Here is a 22009-nt window from a genome sequence, read left to right as displayed (position 1 = left end):
TAGGGCGTCCACTCTCTGCCACCAACAGGTCCCCACCATGCGCCCCGGGAGGGGCCCCTCCGGCTGGGCCTCTGTAAGGCCTGGCCGGTTCTACTCCAGCTATTTCTACCACGACTGTGCCTTTATGGCAAGCGACACTGGCTTCTCATTTTCTGTGAATTCCAATTTTCAAATGAAAACCGTTGAGCATGAAGAAAATGGGTTGATGTAAAAAAAAAACAAGGAGACCTTCACATGGAGTTCTCTGTGTGCACCTCTGTCCAATGTCCCTTCGGTACGGGACCACCAGGGACAGGGGTGGCATGTGGCCACGGCGTGAGGGTGAGGCTGCCAGGGGTGGGAGGTGGTGTTGGTGGAGCCGGGCTCCCTCCTCAGGGCCCAGAGAGGTTCAGGTGCCCCGTCGGGGCTGGGTCCACAGGTGAGACCTACTGCAGGGTGTCTGGGGTGTCACCCTCGATGACAGGCCCTGCGGCCAGGTGCACAGGCTGGTCCTGGTTTATCCTGCTGGAGGCCGAGTGCTGGGACCCTATGTTGGGAGGAAGGCCCGGGCGGGGACAGACAGACAGACACACACACACACACACGTGCCACAAACAGCCCCCCGGGAGGGAGGCTGGCTCAGATGCAGAAAGAACGTATTTATTTCCAGGATATTTTCTGATAACAAAAACCACCTCAACGTATTAACAAAGGTGCCAAGGACAGTGGGGGCACGGGGGAGGGGGGAGCCGTGGTGAATCCATGTGTCTTCCTCCGACATGGGGTGACCACTCGCTGACCACCTGGCCAACGGGCTGTGTCACCATCAGCGTTAGGGTCATGACGAGATTCGGCCCCACGGTGAGCACCTCTCCGTGCGAGAGGCCGGCTCGGGGACGTTAGGGGCACCAGGAGACCCGGGGCTGGGTTTCCATCCAGGAGGCCTCGTCCGCTGGGGACCTGGATGCAGCCACTTCCTCCAGGGACCATGGCACAAACAGCTCAAGCAAGCAAGCGCAGGCCCAGGGAACAGCGTGGCCCTCCGGCCGAGGGCTTCTAGAAGCAGGCGTCCCGGGGAAGCAGCCGAGGGGCAGTGCTGGGGAGGGAGGGGCACCTGGCAGCCTGAGGCCACCAGGAGGCCTCCTGTGGTCCGTCCATTCACAAAGCGGCTGCAGAGCCCCCGGGACACTGGGTTCCTTCGTCTGGAAGAAGCCAGCAGAAGGGGAAGGGAGCAAGCACGGCGAGGCTGCTCAGACTCCTCGATAAGGCACAGAGGTGGGTCGCCGTCTCCTCCCAGGGCTGCCCTCCTGAGAAACTGCACGCCCCGCCTCCCGCGGATCCAGAACAGGGCCGGCCCAGGGCAGGCGTGACCTCAAGAGCCGCCCGCTCTCCTCTGCGCCTGCACGGGGCGGGGTGCTGGTGGGGCCTCTCTCCCTTAGCCTCCCCGGGCGTGGACTTCTAACCATTACAGGGAAAAGGCGTCTCGGGATGCGAGTGACCGTGGGCAGGAGGTGGGAGGCAGGCTGGCCCCCACAGCAGCCGAGCAGCCCGGGGCGGAGGGACTGGGATGGACGGACAGACAAACGGGGGCGGGGGCAGCGCTCAGATCGTGGAGGCGACGGATCTGCCTCTGGCCATCCTGAGGGCTCAGCCGGTGGGCCCTCCCGCAGCAGGCGGTGGGGGACTCAGGAGGACAAAAGTCCCGAGGAGCCGCTGTGCCTCAAGTCCCTCTGTCGCCCGAGGGGCCCAGCAACCTGGTGCCGAGGCTCCCTCGTCCTGGCATGGGGCGAGCGCCCTGACGAGGAGGCCGCGGTGGGCCCTCTGAGACCGCACGGGGAGTGTGAGGCCGCCGCGGTTCTGGGGCGAGCGCGGTGGGGGTGAGGAGAGCATCCTTGTGCCAGCAGGGCAGGGAGAGGAACGCGGGGCAGCCTGGCTGGGAGCCCTGGCGGCCACTGACCCCTCCTGCCGTCCCAGCTCGGGGAGAGGCTGAGCTGCTGCCCGGGAGGGACGGGGTACAGGCTCCAGGGCTCAGGGGACCCAGGGCAGCAGCGGGAGTGGAGGGGGAGGCAGGCCGGCTGGCTCCCTCTAGGGCCACTGGCCGCCACCGGCCGGGTAGCTGGGCACCGTGGGGTACTCGGGCAGGCTGTTCCCGGAGAAGTTGTTGTACTGGGCCTCCCGAGATGGCGGGTTCCGCCAAGCACCTGTGCTCCACTCCGTCTGCGCCTTCTGGAAGCTTCCGCCAGCCCCTCGATAGATCCTGTGCACCTGCAGGGGTGGAGGGCAGGGAAGCAGAGGAGTCAGCGAGGGTCTGCGGGACGAGGAGACCCATTCGTGCTGCAGGTGACGCTTTCCTTAAACGGATCACAAAAGTAACAGAATGCTCTTTGTGGAAACTTTAGAAAACACAGACACCGGGATCGGGCACTTGGGCCACGGTCACCTCTCAGAGTTGATCTCAGCTGCCCCTGCCTGGCCCACCCTCAGCCACGAGCATTTCTGTCCTGCGGGCAGCCTGGGGTGTGTCTCCTCAGGGACCGCCCCCGCCTGACACCCACCGCCTCGCGGGGCGGCGCCTGGTGGCAGAAACGCACAAAAAACTCAGGTAATGATTCCTCGACGGCCTTGTGACGCGGGCGCGTCAGGCCTGGACCCTGTCCGTCGCAACAGCCATCTCTAGGCAGACGATTATTTCCCCCACAGGGGCCCCCAGGGACGGACCACCGACTCCTCACTGTCCAGAAAAGCTGTGCCCCTAGGGGCACCGGGCTGCGCTATTTCTGGAAAGTGGCAAATTCAGGAACCAAGACAATGGCCTTTCCACTCGAGGTTCCTGACGTCGGTCAGGCTGCGCGGTGGTTGCGTCCCGCTGGAGTCGTCTTCTCTGCAACCCCCCTGCCAGCGACCCGCCAAGCCTGCAGTGCCCCTGGGGACCCCGTCCGGTGGCCTGTCTGTCTCCCTCTTGTGCTGAGCAGAAGACCCTGCTGGACACGGGCGGCTCCCGGCCAGGGCTCTAGAGATGTTCACGGTTTCTGCTCGTTTCTCCCTCCTCCCTGCAGGTCGTCCAGACGGCTGGAGGGATTTGGGGCGCCAAGCGCTTCTCTGTCCTCCCAGACAGCCAAGGGCACGGGGTCAACAGCCCAGACTGCAATGCTGCTGCAGCCATGAGGGCGCGTGGCAAGGAGGCCGGAAGGGACTTAAAACTTTCCTTTTTTTTTTGGCGAGGAAGACCGTCCCTGAGCTGACATCTGCATCAATCTTCCTGTTTTGTATGTGGGACGCTGGCACAGTAGGGCTTGATGAGTGGTGCTAGGTCCATGTCCAGGATCAGAACCCACAAACCTTGGGCCGCCAAAGTGGGTCACACGAACTTAACCACTGTGCCACCGGGCCGGTGCCTCAAAACCAGTTTTTAAATGTCGCTGGCAACCCTGTCGCCCGGCGCAGGGCTGGCTTCCGGAGCAGCGCCCCTGCACATGGCGGGCGGCCAGCCGGGACGGCACCTCTGGGAAGGCTGGGCAGACGCACCGTGGGCCTCGCGGCCCGTTGGGTCTCACGTGGTTCCGGGACGACCCTGGTGCGGCCGATGCCTCCGGGGCTACAGTGCGCACGTCTCCTGCAGGGAGGCTCCAAACAACCGGAGCGCCGGCAATGGGGGAGACGGTCGGCCCTGAGCACTCGCAATGAGGCGGCGCAAGTGGAGATGCTGAAGTTTTAGTTTCACTTAATTTTACTCCACTTGAATCTAACTGTAAATGGGAACGCGCGGCCGGTGGTGGCCGAATCAGGCGGCGTGGGCTACACCTGGGCACACGTGTGTGCCGGGGCTCCAGCAGACAGCGCCCCCAGAGGCAGACATGTCGTCAGCCCATGCTCTGCCACTTCCCCAGGCCTCCCTCACTGCCAGGTCGTGGTGGGCGGGGCAGGCAGGGTCCCCGCCCGAGCAGTGGAGGGTGCGGACCACGGAGGGTCTCCTTGCTTCCTTGACACTCAGGCTCTTGCTGCTGACAGAGAGACAAGACGAGCCCTCGAGGCTGGGGGGGGCACGTGGACAGGAAGCATGGGAAGAAGCTGGACGTCCCGGGACCCAGAGGACTTACCTTCATGATCACAACGGCCATCAGGGCAGCTGACATGGAGAACATGATGGCTGGAAGCAGCATGACCACAGCAGCCCCGACATTGGTCTGGAAGAACCCGATCGCTGCCAGCCAACCACTGCAAGGGGCAAGAGAGAGCGTGGGTGCTAGCAGGTCTGCCAGAGCAGGGTGCACGATCCTTTCTATGTAAAGAGCTCCGACAAACCAACAAGAAAGATAAACTAGCAGAGAGATGGGCAATTTGTACGAGGAGTACCAGGAGGCCAGTAAACAGGAGAAATGACGTTTAAACCCACCAATGAAGACACACACATCAGAATGTCATTCTTCCGCCGTCGAACCGGCAAACTTGGTGTGTGTGAGGTAAGGATGTGGACACTGCCCTGTCAGCTGGAGTGTGTGGCCTTTACCCCAACTATTCAACTTCTAAGAATTTAGCCACAGTAATTATTTGTAATAATGAGAAGCTGGGAGGAAGCTAAACATTCACCGGCTGGGATGACACAAACATGAATCATGCTACAGCCGCACGTCGGAATACCCAGGAGATGCTAAAACATAAGAGGGAAGAAAGAAAGCGGAAGACCAGCCAGGAGCAGCAAGAGCCCGTGAAACCCGCGACGTCATCAGTCCGTACACAGAACATCCATCTCGTTACCCGTTCTCGCCTCTGGGAGTGGGCAGACAGGAAACACGGAATTGTTGAGAATACTTTTTCTTAACGAGTCATAAAACCACACGGTTTGAGATCCAGGAAACTCAAAAGAATATACAATGAATGGCCTCCCTCCCGCCAACACCCTCCCCAGACCAAAGGGAATGAACGCAATCCTTCTGCCACGTCTCCTTCCACAAAGTGTTTATAAACACGTGCGTGTGGTACACACCTGCACACGAGAACACAGTACTCGCTCTGTGAAATGAGGGGCAACACTCCATGCACAGTGCTCTGCGCCGTGAGGGGTGTGAGAAAGGCCAGTGGCCGAGGGCTCAGTGGACGCTGGGCGGGACGGACGGGCAGCTGGGGCCGGGCCAGGTGGGGCGGCTGGAGCAGAGGTGCTGGGTCTGCCAGGGGCATCCTCTGGGGATCAGTATCTCCCACAGGATCGGGGCCCTGGAAAAGGGGCTGGGCAGGTGGGGGGCCAGCCCGAGGAGCGGAGTCTCTGGGGAGGGAGGACGCACCCCCAGTGGGAATGTACACGGGAGAAGGCTCCACGGGGGCACCAGCCTCCCAGACACGCCCAGGAGCCAACTGGCGGCCGGCCGCTCCCAGGAGAACAATCTCAGTTACAACCCAGGATGACGCCCCTCAGGAACAGCAGGGGACACACTGGCCTCGCTCAGCTCCAGGCAAGGGAAGAGCCGCCGCATCCCAGCCGCACCCGGCAGAGCCACGGAGAGCGGCGGGGGGCAGCAGGTGGCCGCAGAGAGGCCTGCAGACAGGGGCAGGCGGCAGGCAGGGGACAAGGGGTGCCAGGTGCTCCCCTGAGGCCGCTCAGCCAGGAACTTGAACCAGGGACAGGGGACAGAACGTGCAAGGACGGCACAGGGACGCAGCCTGCAGAACCTGTGGGGGCGGCTGCAGCTCCTCAGGTTAAAATCGTCACCAGGTCATCCAGCCATTCACTCCAGGGGGGACACTCGAGAGACATGAAAACACATGTCCACAAGGAAACTTACAGAAACTTCAGAGCTGCACTCACGACAGCCAGAGTGGACACGACCCCAGCGCCCATCGACGGCTGATGGACACACGTGTCCCCCACACGCTGGAGCACGACGTGGCCGTGAAGAGGAGCGAGGCCCGGACACGGCTGCACGTGGACGGACGCAAACACACGACGCTCAGGGAGAGACACAGACACAGAAGGACACACAGCGTGTGACCCCATGGACGGGAAACGTCCAGAACAGGCAGATCCATAGACAGAGAGTGGGCTCATGGGGGCCGGGGGCTGGGGAGTGAGTGGGGGTGATGCTGATGGGGACGGGGCTGCTTTTTGGGGTGATGGAATGTTCTGGAATGAGACAGTGGTGCTGGTTGCACAAGCTTGTGAATGCACTGAAAGCAGTGAACTGTACACTCGTTAAAAAGGTGGCCTTCTGGCCCGTGAAAGCTCTCCGGGTAAAGCCATTACCCTAAAACCCCAACTGCGGCAGTCTCTGCGGGATGACGGAGCCCACAGGCGGGGGCCTGGGAGAGATGCCACCCACGAGGCGGGCGACCTCACCTGGCGCCCGAGGTGAACAAACCGCTCAAGCAAAACTCAAGCAAACGCCACACGGGATCCAAACAGGAAAAGATGTTGGTGGAAAGGTGGTGGGACCCGCAGAGCCGCGGTCAGGGGCGCATGGCACCCAGCGGGTCTCTGTTGCGGCCCAGGCCATGGGGGGCTCCTGGGTGCGGGGAACGGCCGCGTTCCGGCCCACCTGCGCCCTTCTGCAGACCTCCAAGTGGCCCGACAGAGAAAGCCAGTTGAAGAGAAAACGAAGCTCAGAGCCATGGACGGTGGCAACACGCTGGGCGCCCTGTGGCCCTAGGGGGTCACAGTCACCTTCTCGGGTGTGAAGAGCATCACGCTCATGTGTACACAACATGTTCATACATTTCAGAAGTCCCTCCGCTTTATAGGTTCACAGGCAAGTGTCTCCCGGGGAGACAGATGACCAGAGCGTGTGGGGAAGGACGGATGGAGCCACACACAGGACACAGGCTGGGCGTGGAGCCCGGACGCAGGCCTCCTGGGGGCCTCGCTCTGCACGGGGACAGCCTGCAAGGCTCCCCAGCAAAGCGCTGTCACCAGGAGCTGCCCTGAAGCCCCAGGAGGGCCGGGCGGGGAGGAGCCGGAGCCCGCGGTCTGCCCGCCCCCTGGTGGTGACACAGGGGACTGCCGCTGCGCAGGGCCCGCACGGCTGGGGTGGGGGGGTGGGGGGGGTGGATGATGATGGACAGACAGACCAGGGATGGGAGACCCAGGCAGGATGTGGCTCCCTGCCCTCAGCCCCGGACAGGGCCAGCGTGGTCCCCTCCAGGCCCCGGGCTGGCACGCACGAAGAAAGCACAGCCAGGAGGGCCGGCTGCCCGCACTCTCGCGTCTCCCACCCTGCCTGGGCCCAGTCTCCCCATCTGCGAATGGGAGGAATGTCGCCCCTTTATAGGGAGCACACGAGTCAGGGCCCGCCTACACAAGCAGCAGTGTCATTACTGTTCTCATCCTCTTAGTTTTACAGAGGAGGAAGACGCCTCGGCCACTCCCTTCCCCGAGGGCACCAGCTGCTGGGCGCCCGTCCCCTCGCCCCGTCCTGCCCTGACTCGAGGAGGAAAAGCTCGCTCCTGGAGGGGCCTTTCTGCAAGCCGGCCCCGCGGAAGAAGGGCTCACCCGCCCTGCATGGAAGCCAGGAAGTGGGGCACCGGGCAGAAGAGAGCTGCAATGGTGGGCCTGAGGCCGCCACCTCGCAGAGGCCGGCTCACCAGGCCGGCCCCCAGTGGCGTCTGGACCTGGACTCGGGCTCAGTCAGCCACACTACCCGGGCTCCCAGCCCTCAGCCGTCTGTGCAGACACAGGCTCTGGTCGAGCTCTGCTCCCCTCCTGAGCCTGGAATCCCATGCCCGGCCCGAGAACCCAGTCCTGGGGACGGTCCCTCACACGTGCTGTCACATCTGGTTTGGGGGAATCAGGCACGTCCTGTGGGACTCCCCTGGGAGAGGACTCTGGAAGCTTCTGCCTGGTCTCCCGCCCCCGCCCCCGCCCCACATGCCCTTCCTTCTGCTCATTTTTACTCATGTCCTTTCTCTGCAGAAACCACAGCCGTGAGGACGACCATGGCTGAGTCCTGGGGTCCCCGGGGGTCCCCACACCTGGGAGGGTCCTGGGGACCCCAAGACAGCCCATTACTGGTCCTCCAGACCCAGATCTGGGAGGGTGTCAGCCAAGAAGGAATGCAACATTCAGGGTCCCCGCAGAGCCCACCTGCTCCCCACGCAGGAAGGGAGTGCCAGGGCCATGTGGGGGAGGCAAGATTCTGGAAGATCTGGCGAGAAGCAGACGGGGCAAGGCTCTGCACAGAGGATGGGGCAGGCACGGCAGGAAACAGACCACAAGGAAGGAGCTCAAGAAGCCGGGCCCACGAGGCCGCGAACACCCGCACGAGGCCTCCAAGGCCAGAGAGACGGCATGACCTGTCTCCGGGCAGGACAGATCGCGGCAGCACTCCCAGCTGACAGCGGAGAAGAGTGACGAGAATGAGAACCGCGGAAATGAGGGCAGCCCGGGGGCCCAAACCAGGAGCCAGGAGGCCCACAAGTGAGCAAGAAGACCCCAAAGTTGCGAGGCCAGACAACCGGGGTGGGCAGAAGGCCCCAAAGATGACCCTGTCCTGGTCCCTGGCCCTGTGGATGTGTCACCTCACGAGGCAGAGGGAACTCTGCAGACAGGTTAAGTAGAGGCCCCTGGGATGGGGGTGACCCTGGATTCCCGGGGCCCAGGGTCATCCCAGGGTCCTGAGCAGAGGGAGGCGGGAGGGTCAGAGGCCGAGATGGAGACGCTGCGCTGCTGGCCGTGCGGACGGAGGAAGGGGCCCCGAGCCCAGGACGCGGCGCCTCTGGAAGCTGGAGGAGGCGGGACACGCTCCTCCCCTGGGGCCTCGGGAGGACCCACCCTGCCCTCACCTGGGTTTAGCCCCGTGGGACCCTGTCGGACTCCCGATCCCAGGATGTGAGATGATGTGTGTGTTTCACTTTAAGTCCCTAGGCTTGGAGTCATTTGTACAGTTGCCACAGAAACGTCCTGTAACACCTTACAGGCAAACCAACGAAGGTCGAGCGCTCTCTGGACGCCGGGGTCACAGGCGGTGCTGTGGGGCAGGCCCTCTCTCCATCTCCCAGCCCTCCTCCCAGGACACGCCGCAGGACCATGCTGCCCAGCAGCCAGCCGGGATGGAACGCAGCTGTGGCCGGCAGAACGTGGCCCTGGGTCTGTGCTTTGGGCCCGGCCCCCCGCCCCACAGAGTGTTTCCAGGAGCAGGGGGCAAACCCCCGGTCCCTCCCGGCCGGCCCGGGTTCTGGGGCCCATCTGTCAGCACGTGGCCCACGTTGACGGGTGTGTGTGTCCTCCCATGTTTCCACAGCTCCCACGCATCACACTGGCGCGTCTATCCACACGGCTCCCACGGGCCCCGCTTACCATGCGCCCCAGCCCGAGAAGCCGACGGCCTGGATGACGGTCAGGACAAACTGGGCTCCGAAGATGAAGAAGAAGGCCATGAAGTTAAAGGAGCTGTCGGCTCTGGGGAGGAAACGACACGCCGTTACCGTGGCCCGCGCCCCGGACGGCGCCCCCGAGGAACAGGGGCAGCAGACGGCAAAGCGGGCTTCCCTCCTCCTTCCGACACTGACGCTCGGGTCACCGCACACGAGCCCAGCGGGCTCTGACCGCAGGGGCTAGCACGCAGCACCTCTGAACAGATGCTACAGCCATCGGACCTCCACTGGGAAGGACGTAGGGCCGCTCTCCTGCGTCCTAAGGGTTTGACCGAGTCCCGCGTGCACGCCACGCTCACGCGGTTGTCAGAGAGTAATCTGGGCAGACGGTGCATCTCGGGTTCGAGGGGCCCTGCACGCTGCCCTGAGCCCGAGGGACAGCTGCAGGGCCCCCGCCCCAGGCCGCTGCCAGTGCACTGAGGGCCGGTAGGTGCTGGGGGACCCGGGGCTGGAGGAGGAGGGGAAGCTCTCACAGAGCAGGGCTGTCCCCGAGGGCCCACGGCGCTGTGCTGTCCTGCACATGTCTGCCCGAGCCAGCTGGGGACCTCGAGCCCCAGCCCTCCTCCAGCTGCTGCAAATGTGGGCGGGCTTCTGGTTCTTGGCTCCAAGAAGGGCTGACACACTCTGAGCCTGGGATTCGGGGACCACCTAGCAGCAGACACGGCACAGGCCTCAGAGCGGGGGCCGGCTCGGGGCAAATGTGCACAGCAGCACAGCTCACAACGGCCAAAAGGCAGACACAACCGGAGTGTCCATCAACAATGAGTGTGTCCATCCACACACTGGACTATTACGTGGCCGTGAAGAGGAGCGAAGCCCTGACACAGCCGCACGTGGATGGACCTTGAACACACGACGCTCAGGGAGAGAAGCAGACACAGAAGGACACACGGTGTGTGATCCCATTGACGGGAAACGTCCAGAACAGGCAGATCCACAGACAGAGAGCGGGCTCGTGGGGGCCAGGGGCTGGGGAGGGGGTGCGGGTGACTGCTCATGGGGACAGGGCTTCTTTTTAGGGTGATGGAATGTTCTAGAACTAGAGATGATCATACAACCTGGTGAAGATGCTAAGAACAGTGAACTGTTAAGTAGGTGAGTTGTGTGCTACGTAAAGTCCATCTCAATAAGCTTCTTACAAAAGAAAACAAAACAAGGAGCAGCTGGATTCAGTCTGCAGACTCGATATAAACTGTCACCCAAACTGGACAGGAGAAAGGGACACTTACTGATCTCTGGGCCAGAGTGACAGGTGTGGGCCAGGGCGCAGGCCCCAAGAGGAGCTGAGTACACACCTGGTTGATGTCCCGGCCGCCTTGGTCGGGAGCCGCGCATCCGCCCCACACACTCCCAGAGGCCCCTCGGGGTGCGGGCCGCACGTCATCTTACCGGAAGGCCTTGTACGCGGGCCGGAACCAGCACACATAGCTGCAGGGGGAGAAGAGCAGCAGCCAGACCAAGGCCAGGCCGAAGTTGGCTCCCGAGCCGCCGCCGATCCACCAGGCCAGGCAGGCGATGAGGTTGACCCCCAGGGTGGCGCAGTAGACTGGGGAGGGGCGACGAGGAGGGTGAGCCGGGACACCTCCCACCCCCCGGGCGAGCCGGCAGGGCAGGCAGGCCAGCTCCCACCAGCGCGGGGACCACGGGGCCAGACAAGGGCTCCCACCCAGCCGGCCCCATCAGCTCTGTCCCCCACACCATGTCGCTGCCGGGACAGAACTTGACTAGAAAGACGAGGTTTATCACAAAACCCTGAGGCTCTCCCCAGCTGAGGATGGGGCAGCTTCGTGGCCTGGACGTGCCCCGGCCTGGGTGTCTGGGGTCCAGGGAGCCCCCGCCCGGCCCCGCCCGCCGCTCACACAGCCACAGCCGGAAGATCCTCTTCACTAGCAGCTGGTGCTCGATGGGGATCTCATCGGAGAAGTTCTGGTAGAAGCATGGCTTCAGCGGGATGAACTTGGGCAGCGGCGGGAAGTTGTTCTCCTTTCCTGCGGGACAGACGACAGCACGGGACCACACCGGCTCAGCTCAGTCACGGCCCCAAAGACGTCCCCGTCCTCGTCCCAGGCCCTGTGCACGTGTCACCTCACACGGCAAAGAGACTCTGCAGACGGGCTAAGTCGAGGCCCCTGGGATGGGGGTGACCCTGGATTCCCGGGGCCCAGGGTCATCCCAGGGTCCAAGCAGAGGGAGGCGGGAGGGTCAGAGGCAGAGATGGGGACGCTGCGCTGCTGGCCGTGCGGACGGAGGAAGGGGCCCTGAGCCCAGGACGCGGCGCCTCTGGAAGCTGGAGGAGGCGGGACACGCTCCTCCCCTGGGACCTCCGTGAGGACCCGCCCTGCCCGCCCTGGGTTTAGCCCCTGGGACCCTGTTGGACTCCTGACGCCAGGACGTGAGACGATAAATTTTACGCCACCCGTTTGTGGTGACTTCTTCCAGCGCTCACAGGAAACACAGACCCGGCGGCAGAGCCCACGTGCTGTCAACACCTGTGACTCCAGAGACGCTTCTGGCACTGGGAATGGATGAGCTTCCCGGGGCCACTGTAACTAATGAGCACAAACTCAGGGGTTTAAAACAACAGAAATTTATCCTCTCTCAGTCCTGGAGGCCACACGCCCCAGATCCAGGCGGGCAGGGCCGCAATCCCTCCACACACTCCAGGGGAGGGTCCTTCCTGCCTCTTCCAGTCTCTGGGGTTCCAGCGTCCCTGACATGTGGCTGCATCGCCCGTCTCTGCCTCCGCGGTCACATGGCCTCTCCCTGTGTGTCTGTCTCTAACTCTCCCTCTTCTCAGAAGGACGTCTGTCACAACATGTTAGCATCCCCCATCTCGTGACCTCATCTTACCCACTTACACCTGCAAAGACCCTACTCCCAAACGAGGTCCCATCGTTCCCAGGTAGTGGGGTCTGGACTTGAACCTATCTTTTGGGCACGTGATTCAACAGTGGCATGCTCCCCAGCACGGCTGCAGGACAGGTGTCCTGGGCCCTGACGAGGGCCGGACAAGGGGCAAAGCAGACGGAGGCCTCTGTTCCCCAGGGCCACCGTGCCACAGGGGCAGACCACAATATCATAACAACTGAGTATCTGTGCACTGTGCAAGAAGATGCTGTCAGGGAGAAGAACAGAGCAGGCAGGACTGCCAGGCACGTGTGCTGGGGTCGGGGGAGGCCTCACTCAAAGGGTGGCATCTGGACAAAGACTAAGCCGGTGAAGAAGGGAACCCAGGGGCCTCTAGGGGAGGGTGCCGCCAGTGCAAAGGCCCTGGGGTGGGTACCTGCTGGGCTAGGAGCACCGAGATCAGGGGCAGGAGGGCAGGTGGGCCAGGCAGACCACACTGTGTTGGCGGCTGAGAAGCCTCAGGACGCCACGGAGTGCCCTGAGCCTGAGCAGACAAGGGATTCGATCTGCTCTGAGCCGGCCCACTCGCTGCTTCTATGATGAGAGGCTGGGAGGAGGCCTCCAGCCTGCCACTGCGGGTCATAGACCCCTCACCCCCGTCCCAGCCCTGAGACCGGGTCCCAAGGCCACCACAACGGTTCCCCCAGCTCCCAGCCCCAGGTCCTGCTGCTCCCTTGGTCACCGGCACCCCTCTCCCAGCCTGATGTTGACCCCACACCTCCCGCCAGCCAAGCGAGGACAGGGTGACATTCTCAGCAGCCGGTCCCGCCAGCAGGCACTGGGACAGGACGGAGGCTAAAACCGCCAGCCGAGTTGCCCGGCACCGTGAAACCTCAGTTTCCGGGCAGATAGGGAGCCCCAGAGGGACAGTGTGTGCAGACGTGGCCTCGGGGGCCTGGTCCATGGCCGGCTCTGCCCCAGCCGGCTCAGCGTGGTCCACCCACCTCCCTCCTCTTCCCGGTCCCCAGCAGGACGAGGCGGGCAGCCCGGGGGGGCTCTTCACCGCGGCCGCCGGAGCGAGGGTGTTGTCGGACACGGGCAGATGTGAACCCAGGTGCCCGGACCTCGATGCCCACCATCATGTCAACGACAAAGCGAGCCCTGAGGCAGAAGGCCGGCTGGGCCGGACACTCGCCTGGGGGACAAGAGTGAGGTGCGTCCCGAGGGGGTCGCAGTGCGTCCAGCTGCCCGGGGACACTTCCTAGAAGGACAGAGAAGCCGGGACGCCCGCTGCAGGGCCCCGGGCAAGACTCACCTGACATTTCTGCTGTGATGACCGGCTGGGGGCGAAGCCTGCAGCCACCTAGGGGGAGACAGCCACAGTCAGGGGGTCCCCACGGCTGCCGGGTACAGTGCTAGCTGCCAGGCCACCCAGGGGGTGTCTGGACTCTTCCCGAAAGGCCAGCCCCAAATGCGGGACCCCAGTCACCAGCTGGCCTCACAGCCTCCTGGGGGGCATCTGCACTGACGGGGGGTCAGGCTGCAGCCCCACCCCACAGTGGCCACAGCCAGGACGTTCCTGGGAGACCAGCGACCTGCCCCCACTGCTCTCCCTCCTCCTCCTCCTCCCCCACCCCAAAGGATGGCTCTGAGCGCCTCCGCAAGGTCCCACGTCCAAGTCACCGAGAACTGTGTGCACACTTGCTGTGTGACCTCAGGCAAGTCACACAGCCCAGACTCTCTGGGTGTGCAGGGTTTGCCCCCGTGAGCCTTGCAGGGCCAAGGTCCCCAGTGCACCCCAAGCGAAGCACCCAGGGACAAGTGGGCACGCAGTGGCCCTTCCTAAAGGGAGCCAAGTGACTGTGTCACGGAGCAGCCCCCACGCCAGGCTGCCCCAACGCGCACAACCGAGCAGCATCCGCCGGATCCACAGGGGCTCTGCGTGCAGACGGCGCCACTTCCAGACAGGGCTGGGCCCACACGGCCACAGCCAGTCCCTGCCCAGTCATCACAGCACAGCCGGGCCTGAATGTCCCCAGCACCTGGCACTGGGGCGTGGACACCAAGGCCTGCAGGCCAGTACGGGGCAGGAAGCTGGGACGTGTTCTCACCCACAGTCCAGGTGGGAAGGGTCCAGTGACATCGAGTTCCCCAGGGCCCACCCCTCAGCCCAGTGACGGCCCCACCTGGACCTTCCGTCTGGCCCAGCCCAGCCTGCCTGCAGGCCTGGTGGACTCATGGCCCATGCCAGTGTCTGTCCACTGCACAGAGCCCACGCGTGCCCTGTGCCACGGGCGTCCCCCACTGAGGGCTCGGGGGGGCTCAGAGCAGGGCTGCCTCGGGGCCCCGCAGGGTCGGGGTGCTCAGACAGGGCACGGTGCTATGTGACAAACGGGCCTGCTCTGAGTCCTGACACCTTGCTTCTATCCCTAGCTGCTCTGTGGCAGAACCCCGCTGGCCCCCTCTGGGGACCCCCCTGGGCCCCTGTGAAGCAGACATGGGATGGCCTCAAAGGAGCCTTGGGGTCAGCTGACTCTGAGCTAGCGGGCTACACCAGCGGAGACACACCCTGGCCAGTCACGCCCTTCGAGACCCAGGACACGGGCAGGGAGGTACACCTGGGGCCCCACTGTGCCCACACTCGGCTCAGAAGCTCCCTGCCCTACAACCCCAGGCCCTCAGCGGAGGGACTGCCCCGAACCTGGGACCCTCGGCCACCATGGCCCCGTGACTATCAACAGACACCAACCTGGTTTGGGGGTTGTGTTTATTTTACAGGTCACATCTGTTTTCCGACCCGAAACAGAGGAGACACAATCCTAGAGAACCCATGGGCTCGAGGCTGAAGGTGGCTGGAGGAACGAGGCCTGACTGCCCGGCTCCACGGTCCACGGCCCGGCTGGATCCCAGCTGTGCTCCAGTCCCGGGAGAGCTCAGTCCGGGCAGAAACGTGCGCCCACGGGCCGGCGGGAACAGCACGGCTGCTGGTTCCGAGGCTGGCAGGCGTGAGTGTCCCTACAATTGAGAGGACCACAGCCTCCTGGATGATGGCAGGGGAGGCCGGGGCAACAAGTGGAGTCCGCGAGGAGGCCGGGGCAACATGTGGAGTCCACGAGGAGGCCGGGGCCACGCCTGGAGTCCGGGAGGAGGCCGGGGCAACAAGTGGAGTCCGCGAGGAGGCCGGGGCCACGCCTGGAGTCCGGGAGGAGGCCGGGGCAACATGTGGAGTCCGCGAGGAGGCCGGGGCCACGCCTGGAGTCCGGGAGGAGGCCGGGGCAACAAGTGGAGTCCGCGAGGAGGCCGGGGCAACATGTGGAGTCCGCGAGGAGGCCGGGGCAACAAGTGGAGTCCGCGAGGAGGCCAGGGCCAGCGCGGAGCAGAGGAAGTCCGGAAGCCGGCGGGCGGGCGGGCACGGGGCCTACGTGTCGGGGTCCAGCCGGCGGCACGTGGCCTCCAGCACTCCGCGGAACACCTGGAAGCGGTGGTTGAGGTCGGGCCGGGCGTGGAGGCGGAGGCGGGTGCCCAGGGCTCCGTCGGGCGAGGGCGCGCCGTAGAAGACGCGCCGCACGCGGGAGTGCACCAGGGCCATGGCGCACATGGCACAGGGCTCGCGGGTGACGTAGAGGTCGCAGCCGGTGCACACGTAGGGGACGCCGTCCTCATCCGTGTCCACGTCCTCGTCCAGCTTGCGCACGGAGCCCACGCGGACAGCCTGGGCGGTGGCGGCCGGGGCGAAGGAGCAGGCGGGGTGGGGCCTGAGGTCGTAGGTGCCGCGGCCCTGGCCCTGGGCCACCAGGTCGATGCACACCATGGTGGCGTGCAGCAGGGGGGTGGCCGGGCTGCGGCAGTCGTGGCCCGTGGCCAGCACGCGGTCCGAGGCTGGGTCCACCACCACGGCCCCCACGGCCCTCAGGCCCCTCGCGGCCGCCTGCTGCGCCGCCCGGATAGCCCGCTCCATGTGGCCCTGCATCGCAGCCCTCTCCTGTGCTGAGAAGAGCCGCCCGGCCAGGGCACGGGTCACCTGCCTGTCCTCGTGGAAGGATGTGGGCCAGTGGGCACGGGCCTCCTCAAACTGGCCCCTGGTCAGGGGCGGCCGGGCAGGCACGGGCACCAGGAAGGGCTGTCCCAGGCCACGGGCGTCCACAGCTGGCCACGGCAGGAGCTCGGCAAGCGAGCACGCGCCCACGGCAGGCTCCGCCAGGCACAGCAGCATCTCCAGCGCGTGCGGGCGGCTGGCATCGCGGCTCGGCCGCACCCTCTTGAGGTGGGACTGCGCGGGCAGCGGGTGGACAGCTGACACCTCCTTGAGGAGCCGTGAGGTCTGGCGCTTGTCGAGGACAGGTGCAGCGTAGGCCAGCACCAGCTCCACAGCCCCGCACTGCTGTTCAGACAGGACCGGGAGGGCCTGCCACGGCGCGGGTTCTCGCTCCGGGCTCTCGGCCTCCTGGTCCCCACGCTGCTCTGCGGCGCCCGGGGCAGGGTCCATCCTCGGCACGGCTCCGACTGTGGGAGACAGAGACCGGAGCAGAGCATCATCCGTCAGCCGCGGGAGGCCGGGGTGAGCCGGAGGGGTCCGTCCCAGGAGCGCGCCGCATCGGAAGGCTCGTCCGGAGCTCCAGCCCAAGGACAACGCGTCACTGGCCACCGCGCTCTCGCCCACATCCTACTAGCTCTGGGTTTACACAGAGTTTAAACTGCCACCACTTTTTCTCTTTCTCTTTTTTTGAGCTGTGCCGTGAGCAGAAACGCAGCCCGGATGTCAGAGACTTAAGACGGACGAGAGAGCGTAAACCGCCTCGGCTGCCTTATGTTGACTGTGTGCTTACGTGGTAATGCTTTGTGTGTCTTGGTTAAACAAACACATCCTTAAAATTGGTTTCACCTGTTTCTTTGTGCGATTTAAAAACTGGGCTTCTAACTGCTTTTACCCCTCACAATGTGCACCCCCGGCTCACTCTGCACCCCACGGGCCCCCATGTGGTTACTGGCCAGGCCCCTCGGAGGGCACGTGAGGTCCTCATCCAACACAACGTGCCCTAAGGTCACGACGCAAGTCTGGCAAATGCACAGAGCGGAGGCGTGGGGGCAGCTGTGAGAAGTGGGAAGTGGGGGGCCCCACTTGCACCCCCGACGCCGGTGCCAGGCAGAGCCCCCAGGAGGACCCACGGCACCGATGCCAAATCCTGCTCCCGGCACACACCAAGTCCAGGAGCCACGGCCCGGATGGCCTGCCCCGGGCCACAAAGCTCTCACTGTCTCCAGGGCAAAAGACAGACACAGCCTCGTTTGTCCCTCCCAGACTACATCCTCTGCCCGATTAAAACAGAACAAGCCACAAGGAAAGGAGGCTGCCAGCGGGACGCTGCTGGCTGGGCCACCAACCCCTAGGGAGGATGGGTAAAAGTGACAAAACAGTCACTATCTGAGCCAGCAACTCCACTCCTAGGTATGTGGCCAGGAAAACTGAAAACACACATGCACACAGAAACCTGCACACATGTGTCAACGGCAGCACAATTCACAACGGCCAAAAGGTGCACACAACCCCAGTGTCCAACGACAGCTGACGGATCCACACACGGGTCCACACACACAGTGGAGTATTATGAAGTCGTGAAAAGGAGTGAGGCGCTGACATGGCTGCATGCGGACAGACCTGAACACACGATGCCAAAGGAGAGAAGCAGACACAGAAGGACACACGGTGTGTGATCCCATTGACCTGAAACGTCCAGAACAGGCAGATCCACAGACAGAGAGCAGGCTTGTGGGTGTCACAGGCTGGGGAGGGGGCAGGGCTGATGCTGATGGGATGGGGTTGCTTTGCAGTATGATGAGGATGTTCTAGAACCTGATAGAGATGAAAGTTATTCAACTCCGTGAACGTATTAAAAACCACTAAAACGCTCCTCATGAGTGGGTGACCTGCAGTCCGTGAATTGTATCTCAGCAGAGCGGCTGCGAAAGGGACCGAGAGGGGAGGATGTGAGTCAGCAGACCCCAGACGAGGCCCGGCGCCTCGAGGACAGCTGCGGGTCCTGTGACCACCACGGGTCCTCAGGCTTCCACGAACGGGCTCCCCTGCATCTCCACTGACCCGGGGAGGGAGATCCGGGGACCATCCCTGTTCTAAGGGCCGAGACGAGGCTCCCAGAGGTGAAGGGACTTGCCGGGAGCCACGTGGCTGGGACGGGCAGAGCTGGGACCTAACCTGGCAGCCGGCCACTCACCAGCTCAGTGACCCTGCCTTCCGAGACAGACTGGCAGGCTCCAGCCCACGCAAGATGGGTCCATACCCCGTTCTACACGAGAAGGAAACAGCTTCTGCAGAGGGTGACGCCTGGGCCACCTGCGGAGCACCCACCCACAAACCTCCCGCTTGAACACTCCGGGGGGACCTGATGCGTGGCGGCGGGGGCCACCGCACCTCAGTTCCTCTTCTCCCAGCTCCTGGCCCCCCACACCCTCCGCCTGCGCTCTCCCCAGGTCATGCCCAGCTCAGTCCCTTCCCTTTGCCAACAGCTTCCGTCTCCAAGTCTCCAAGGGGCTCAGGCGGGTCCCTTCACATTTACCGTTGCAGTCCTGAGCCTGCTGCCTCTGTCCAGGGCAGAGAGGGTTCAACTGCAAAGACAGCCCCTTCCCCATGGACCACACACCCTGGAGGGGCTGCCTGGACCAGAAAGACGGGACCCCTAACGGCGATGGGGTCAGTGGCTTAGGACCACCCACCCTTCCAGCATCCCAATGGAAAACGGGCGTGCTCTGGAACTCCTGGGGACAATGGGCAGCCGGTGGCACCCAGGGGCTGTGGGCCTGGGGTCCCAGCAGGAGTGAACTCGGCTCCAGGAGGACGGGAAACGGCACTTCTTCCACGAGCGAGTCAGGCTCTGCAGGCGACACCCAGTAACCCTTGGGCTCGAGGCCTTATCTCACCCCCAGGTCGGGAGGGAGAGAGCCTGGACTGGGTGCGTCCGGGCCCTGCCCCAGGAGCCCTGACCCCAGCTCGGAAGGAAGCTCTCCTGTCCCCTGAGGCCTCAGGCACCAGTCCTACCCCCCACGCCAGCTTCCCCCTCTGGGAAACGGGAACCCACCACTGTCACTCGGGGCTGTGTAGGGCACAAAGCAAGAAAACCCAGGCCTGGCCTGGAAACCACCCTACAGCTTCTCGGGGGCCCCGACTGTGGCGGGTGGAGCCCAGGAGGGCTCCTCAGAGGCAGTGACCCACAGCCAGGCCTGGAAGACAGGCAGAGCAGGGCAGTGAGTCCTGAGCATTAGGAACAGCCAGGGCTGGGGTCTCGGAGGCGCCCATGGGCTGGGTGGGCGCTGGTTCCAGACGCCGTTTCCAGGACTCGGCTCCACCGGAAAGGGAGGGGGCTTCAATTGAATTCGCATTGCTAACACGCCCCCAATGGAGTGGGGTTGCGGGGTGATACCTAGGACGCCCCGATGAACCCGAATTCCAGAGGCGGCGCATATGATCTTTTGGGGTGCGCCTGTCCCATGCGATCTTTGGGACGTACAATTAAAAGAAAAATCACTCCTCGTCTATCAGGAATTCGAATTTAACGGGGCGTCCTGCGCTTTTACTTCCTGAACCTGGCCCCCCTACAAGCGGCACTCCTGTGCATGACAGCTCGAGACCCTCGGAAATGTGGGGCGCGGGAGAGGACCCCTGATCCCCGGGGCCCGGATAAGAAGTAGTCTCGAAAATTCACCCTTGGATTAAGCATCGTGCGGGATGATGAGCGTTTAGGAGAGTCCCCGCGCCCAAGGCGGGCAGGAGGCTGCAAACGGGGAACCCCCGAGGCAGGGGGCTGGCCGCGATGACCCGCGGGCACGCGCACCGGAAGCAGCTGGACCCGCGGGGCCTCCACGCCGGGCCGCAGGGGCGCGCGCACGCGCAGAAAGGCGAGGGTCGCGAGGAGCGGGGTCCCGCAGCCCGGCCGCCCCGCGCGCACGCGCACACGCGCCGCTCCCCCCGCCCGTTTGAGGCACGCGCCAGTCCGGCCCGGCTGCCCCCTCGCTCCCCGCGCGGCCAGCGCCCCCCGCAGCCGAGACCCCCCCGTGGCCGCCCCCTCTCGCATCCGGGGGGGCCCGGGTCGCGAGAGCCCGAGACCCCAGAGGCCACGCGCTTACCTCAGGAGACGAGCGCGAGCGCTGCGCTTCTCCAAGTCTTAGCAACCGGCCGCCCGCCCCGCCTCCGCCTGGCGCCGCGGGGCACGACGGGAGCGTAGTTCCAGGGGCGGGGTCGGCGCGCGGCAGAGGCGGGGCCCGGACTACAATCCCCACAACGCCGCGCGCGCGGCCGCCTCGCTCCGCCCCTTCCCAGAGCGCCGCTCCCGTGACCGGCAGTTGAGCGTTGAGTTGAGGGTTCGAGACCCGTGCGGGCGGCGGAGAAAAGTCGGACCCTGGGGACCCTTGGAGAAAATCAGTAGAGTAGGGAGACTGAGGCAGAAAGGCACACGACACCCACTCCAGTCACTCCCCGAGCATACTTTGGTGCTGCCACGTGGTTCCCGAGGAGCTGTCCCCAGAGACCTGGGTGGACTCAGGTTCCAATTCTGGTCTGAGGCCCAGGCTGACTCCAGGGCTCAGTTTCCCCATTTGTACCGTAGGCAAAGGGGATTCTTGACTCTTCCGGGAAAGCCATGCTAATTTTATGAGCAAATCCAGTTATTCATTCCAGTGAAACGGGGTTTAACTCAGTGATTCTCAGCATCTATTCCTGCAGAAAACAACACTCTGGGAAACCATTTTGCTTGTAGCTGGTCACTTTCTTTTTTCTTTTCTAAATAAAAACTCAGATTGATTGTGTGGTTTAGTTTTTCTTTTTTTTTTTTTTGCACATCTCTCCATCACTGGATGTGCCAGTCAAGCTAGCCAAGAGCCCCCGTTTTGCTGATTATTAAAAAAAAAATTGATGGTCTTTCATTGGGATGTCGCTGGAAGCAATGCCTAAATTTTCTGCATGTCGAAAGTGAATCTCTTCGCTGTGTTTTTCTGCCTATTTTTAATTTCTCAGAATCCAAAAAGACATATAAGTAGGGATGTAAAATGGTCCATCAGCTGGGGTAAAAACAGTTTGGCTGTTCTTCAAAAAGCTGAACATAGAATTACCCTAAAACCCAGCAATTCCACTTCTAGGTATAGACTCAAGAGGATTGAAAGCAGGGATTTCAATGGATGCTTGGACACCATGCTTATAGCAGCATTATCCACAATAGACAGAAGCTCGTCAATCAGAGCATTTCCCTCCCCCTGATCACTGTGATTGGTTCAGGGATGGACATGTGATGCAGTGATACCAATGAGAGTCAGCCCTGGGACTCTGTCTGAAATGTGAGCAAAAAAGTGGCTCTCATTATGCTAGAGTTAAGCCTGGAATTCCCGGGGGGCGGGGGGGCATCGTTTTTGCCACTCAGCAGTGGAGCCTGTCTGAGAATGAAGCCAAAGCAGAAGAGAGCAGATCCCAGAGAGAAAGCGAGGTCCATGCCTTGAAAACATTGTTTGAGCACCTGGATCCAGCCATGCCTGAATCAGGTAGTCTTTGGGCTTTCCCGTGATTTTTGGTTTTGCTTTTTTTTTTTTTACTTAAGCTAATTAGAGTCATAATTTCAGTGCTTTAGAAATCAAGATCTTTGACTGATAAGGTCCCTTTTGTTTTGACATTGTTCATCATCTAGCCCCTTTCACAAGTAACATGACCCTCAAAATTCGTGGTGATAGGTTAGTGTCCAGCACCAAAAGGTTGGAAAAACTGTGAAATCGGTTCCTTAATGGTAAGCTTAATGGCAGCGGAAAGCACATTGAAATCAGTCAGAAGCCT

The 22009-nt window shown here is 63.0% G+C and overlaps 2 protein-coding genes across 3 annotated transcripts; both read right to left on the bottom strand.

Annotated features, from left to right (window-relative positions):
* Nucleotides 1-580: 580 nt before the first annotated feature.
* On the bottom strand, nucleotides 581-20420 carry SCAMP4 (secretory carrier membrane protein 4). Of its 2 annotated transcripts, none has more exons than XM_014845648.3 (7): nucleotides 20320-20420; nucleotides 13499-13546; nucleotides 11196-11324; nucleotides 10726-10882; nucleotides 9260-9361; nucleotides 4077-4194; nucleotides 581-2244 (listed from the first exon to the last, which is right to left on the bottom strand). In XM_014845648.3, exons 2-7 carry the CDS (start codon nucleotides 13503-13505, stop codon nucleotides 2065-2067), a joined length of 693 nt encoding a protein of 230 aa, XP_014701134.1. In that variant the 5' UTR covers nucleotides 13506-13546; nucleotides 20320-20420; the 3' UTR covers nucleotides 581-2064. The 2 variants fall into 2 exon arrangements, with proteins under 2 accessions (XP_014701134.1, XP_070347755.1); XM_070491654.1 differs by lacking the exon at nucleotides 20320-20420 and adding an exon at nucleotides 14933-15749 and having other exon boundaries at nucleotides 582-2244.
* On the bottom strand, nucleotides 14935-20407 carry ADAT3 (adenosine deaminase tRNA specific 3). Its single transcript, XM_044753684.2, has 2 exons — nucleotides 20320-20407; nucleotides 14935-16686 (listed from the first exon to the last, which is right to left on the bottom strand). The coding sequence occupies exon 2, from the start codon at nucleotides 16667-16669 to the stop codon at nucleotides 15602-15604; it is 1068 nt and encodes a 355-aa protein (XP_044609619.2). The 5' UTR covers nucleotides 16670-16686; nucleotides 20320-20407; the 3' UTR covers nucleotides 14935-15601.
* Nucleotides 20421-22009: the final 1589 nt, after the last annotated feature.

This window comes from Equus asinus, chromosome 20 (genome assembly GCF_041296235.1).
Source record: "Equus asinus isolate D_3611 breed Donkey chromosome 20, EquAss-T2T_v2, whole genome shotgun sequence".
Taxonomy (NCBI): Eukaryota; Metazoa; Chordata; class Mammalia; order Perissodactyla; family Equidae; genus Equus; species Equus asinus.
This window is presented reverse-complemented; position numbering and strand designations above follow the sequence as displayed.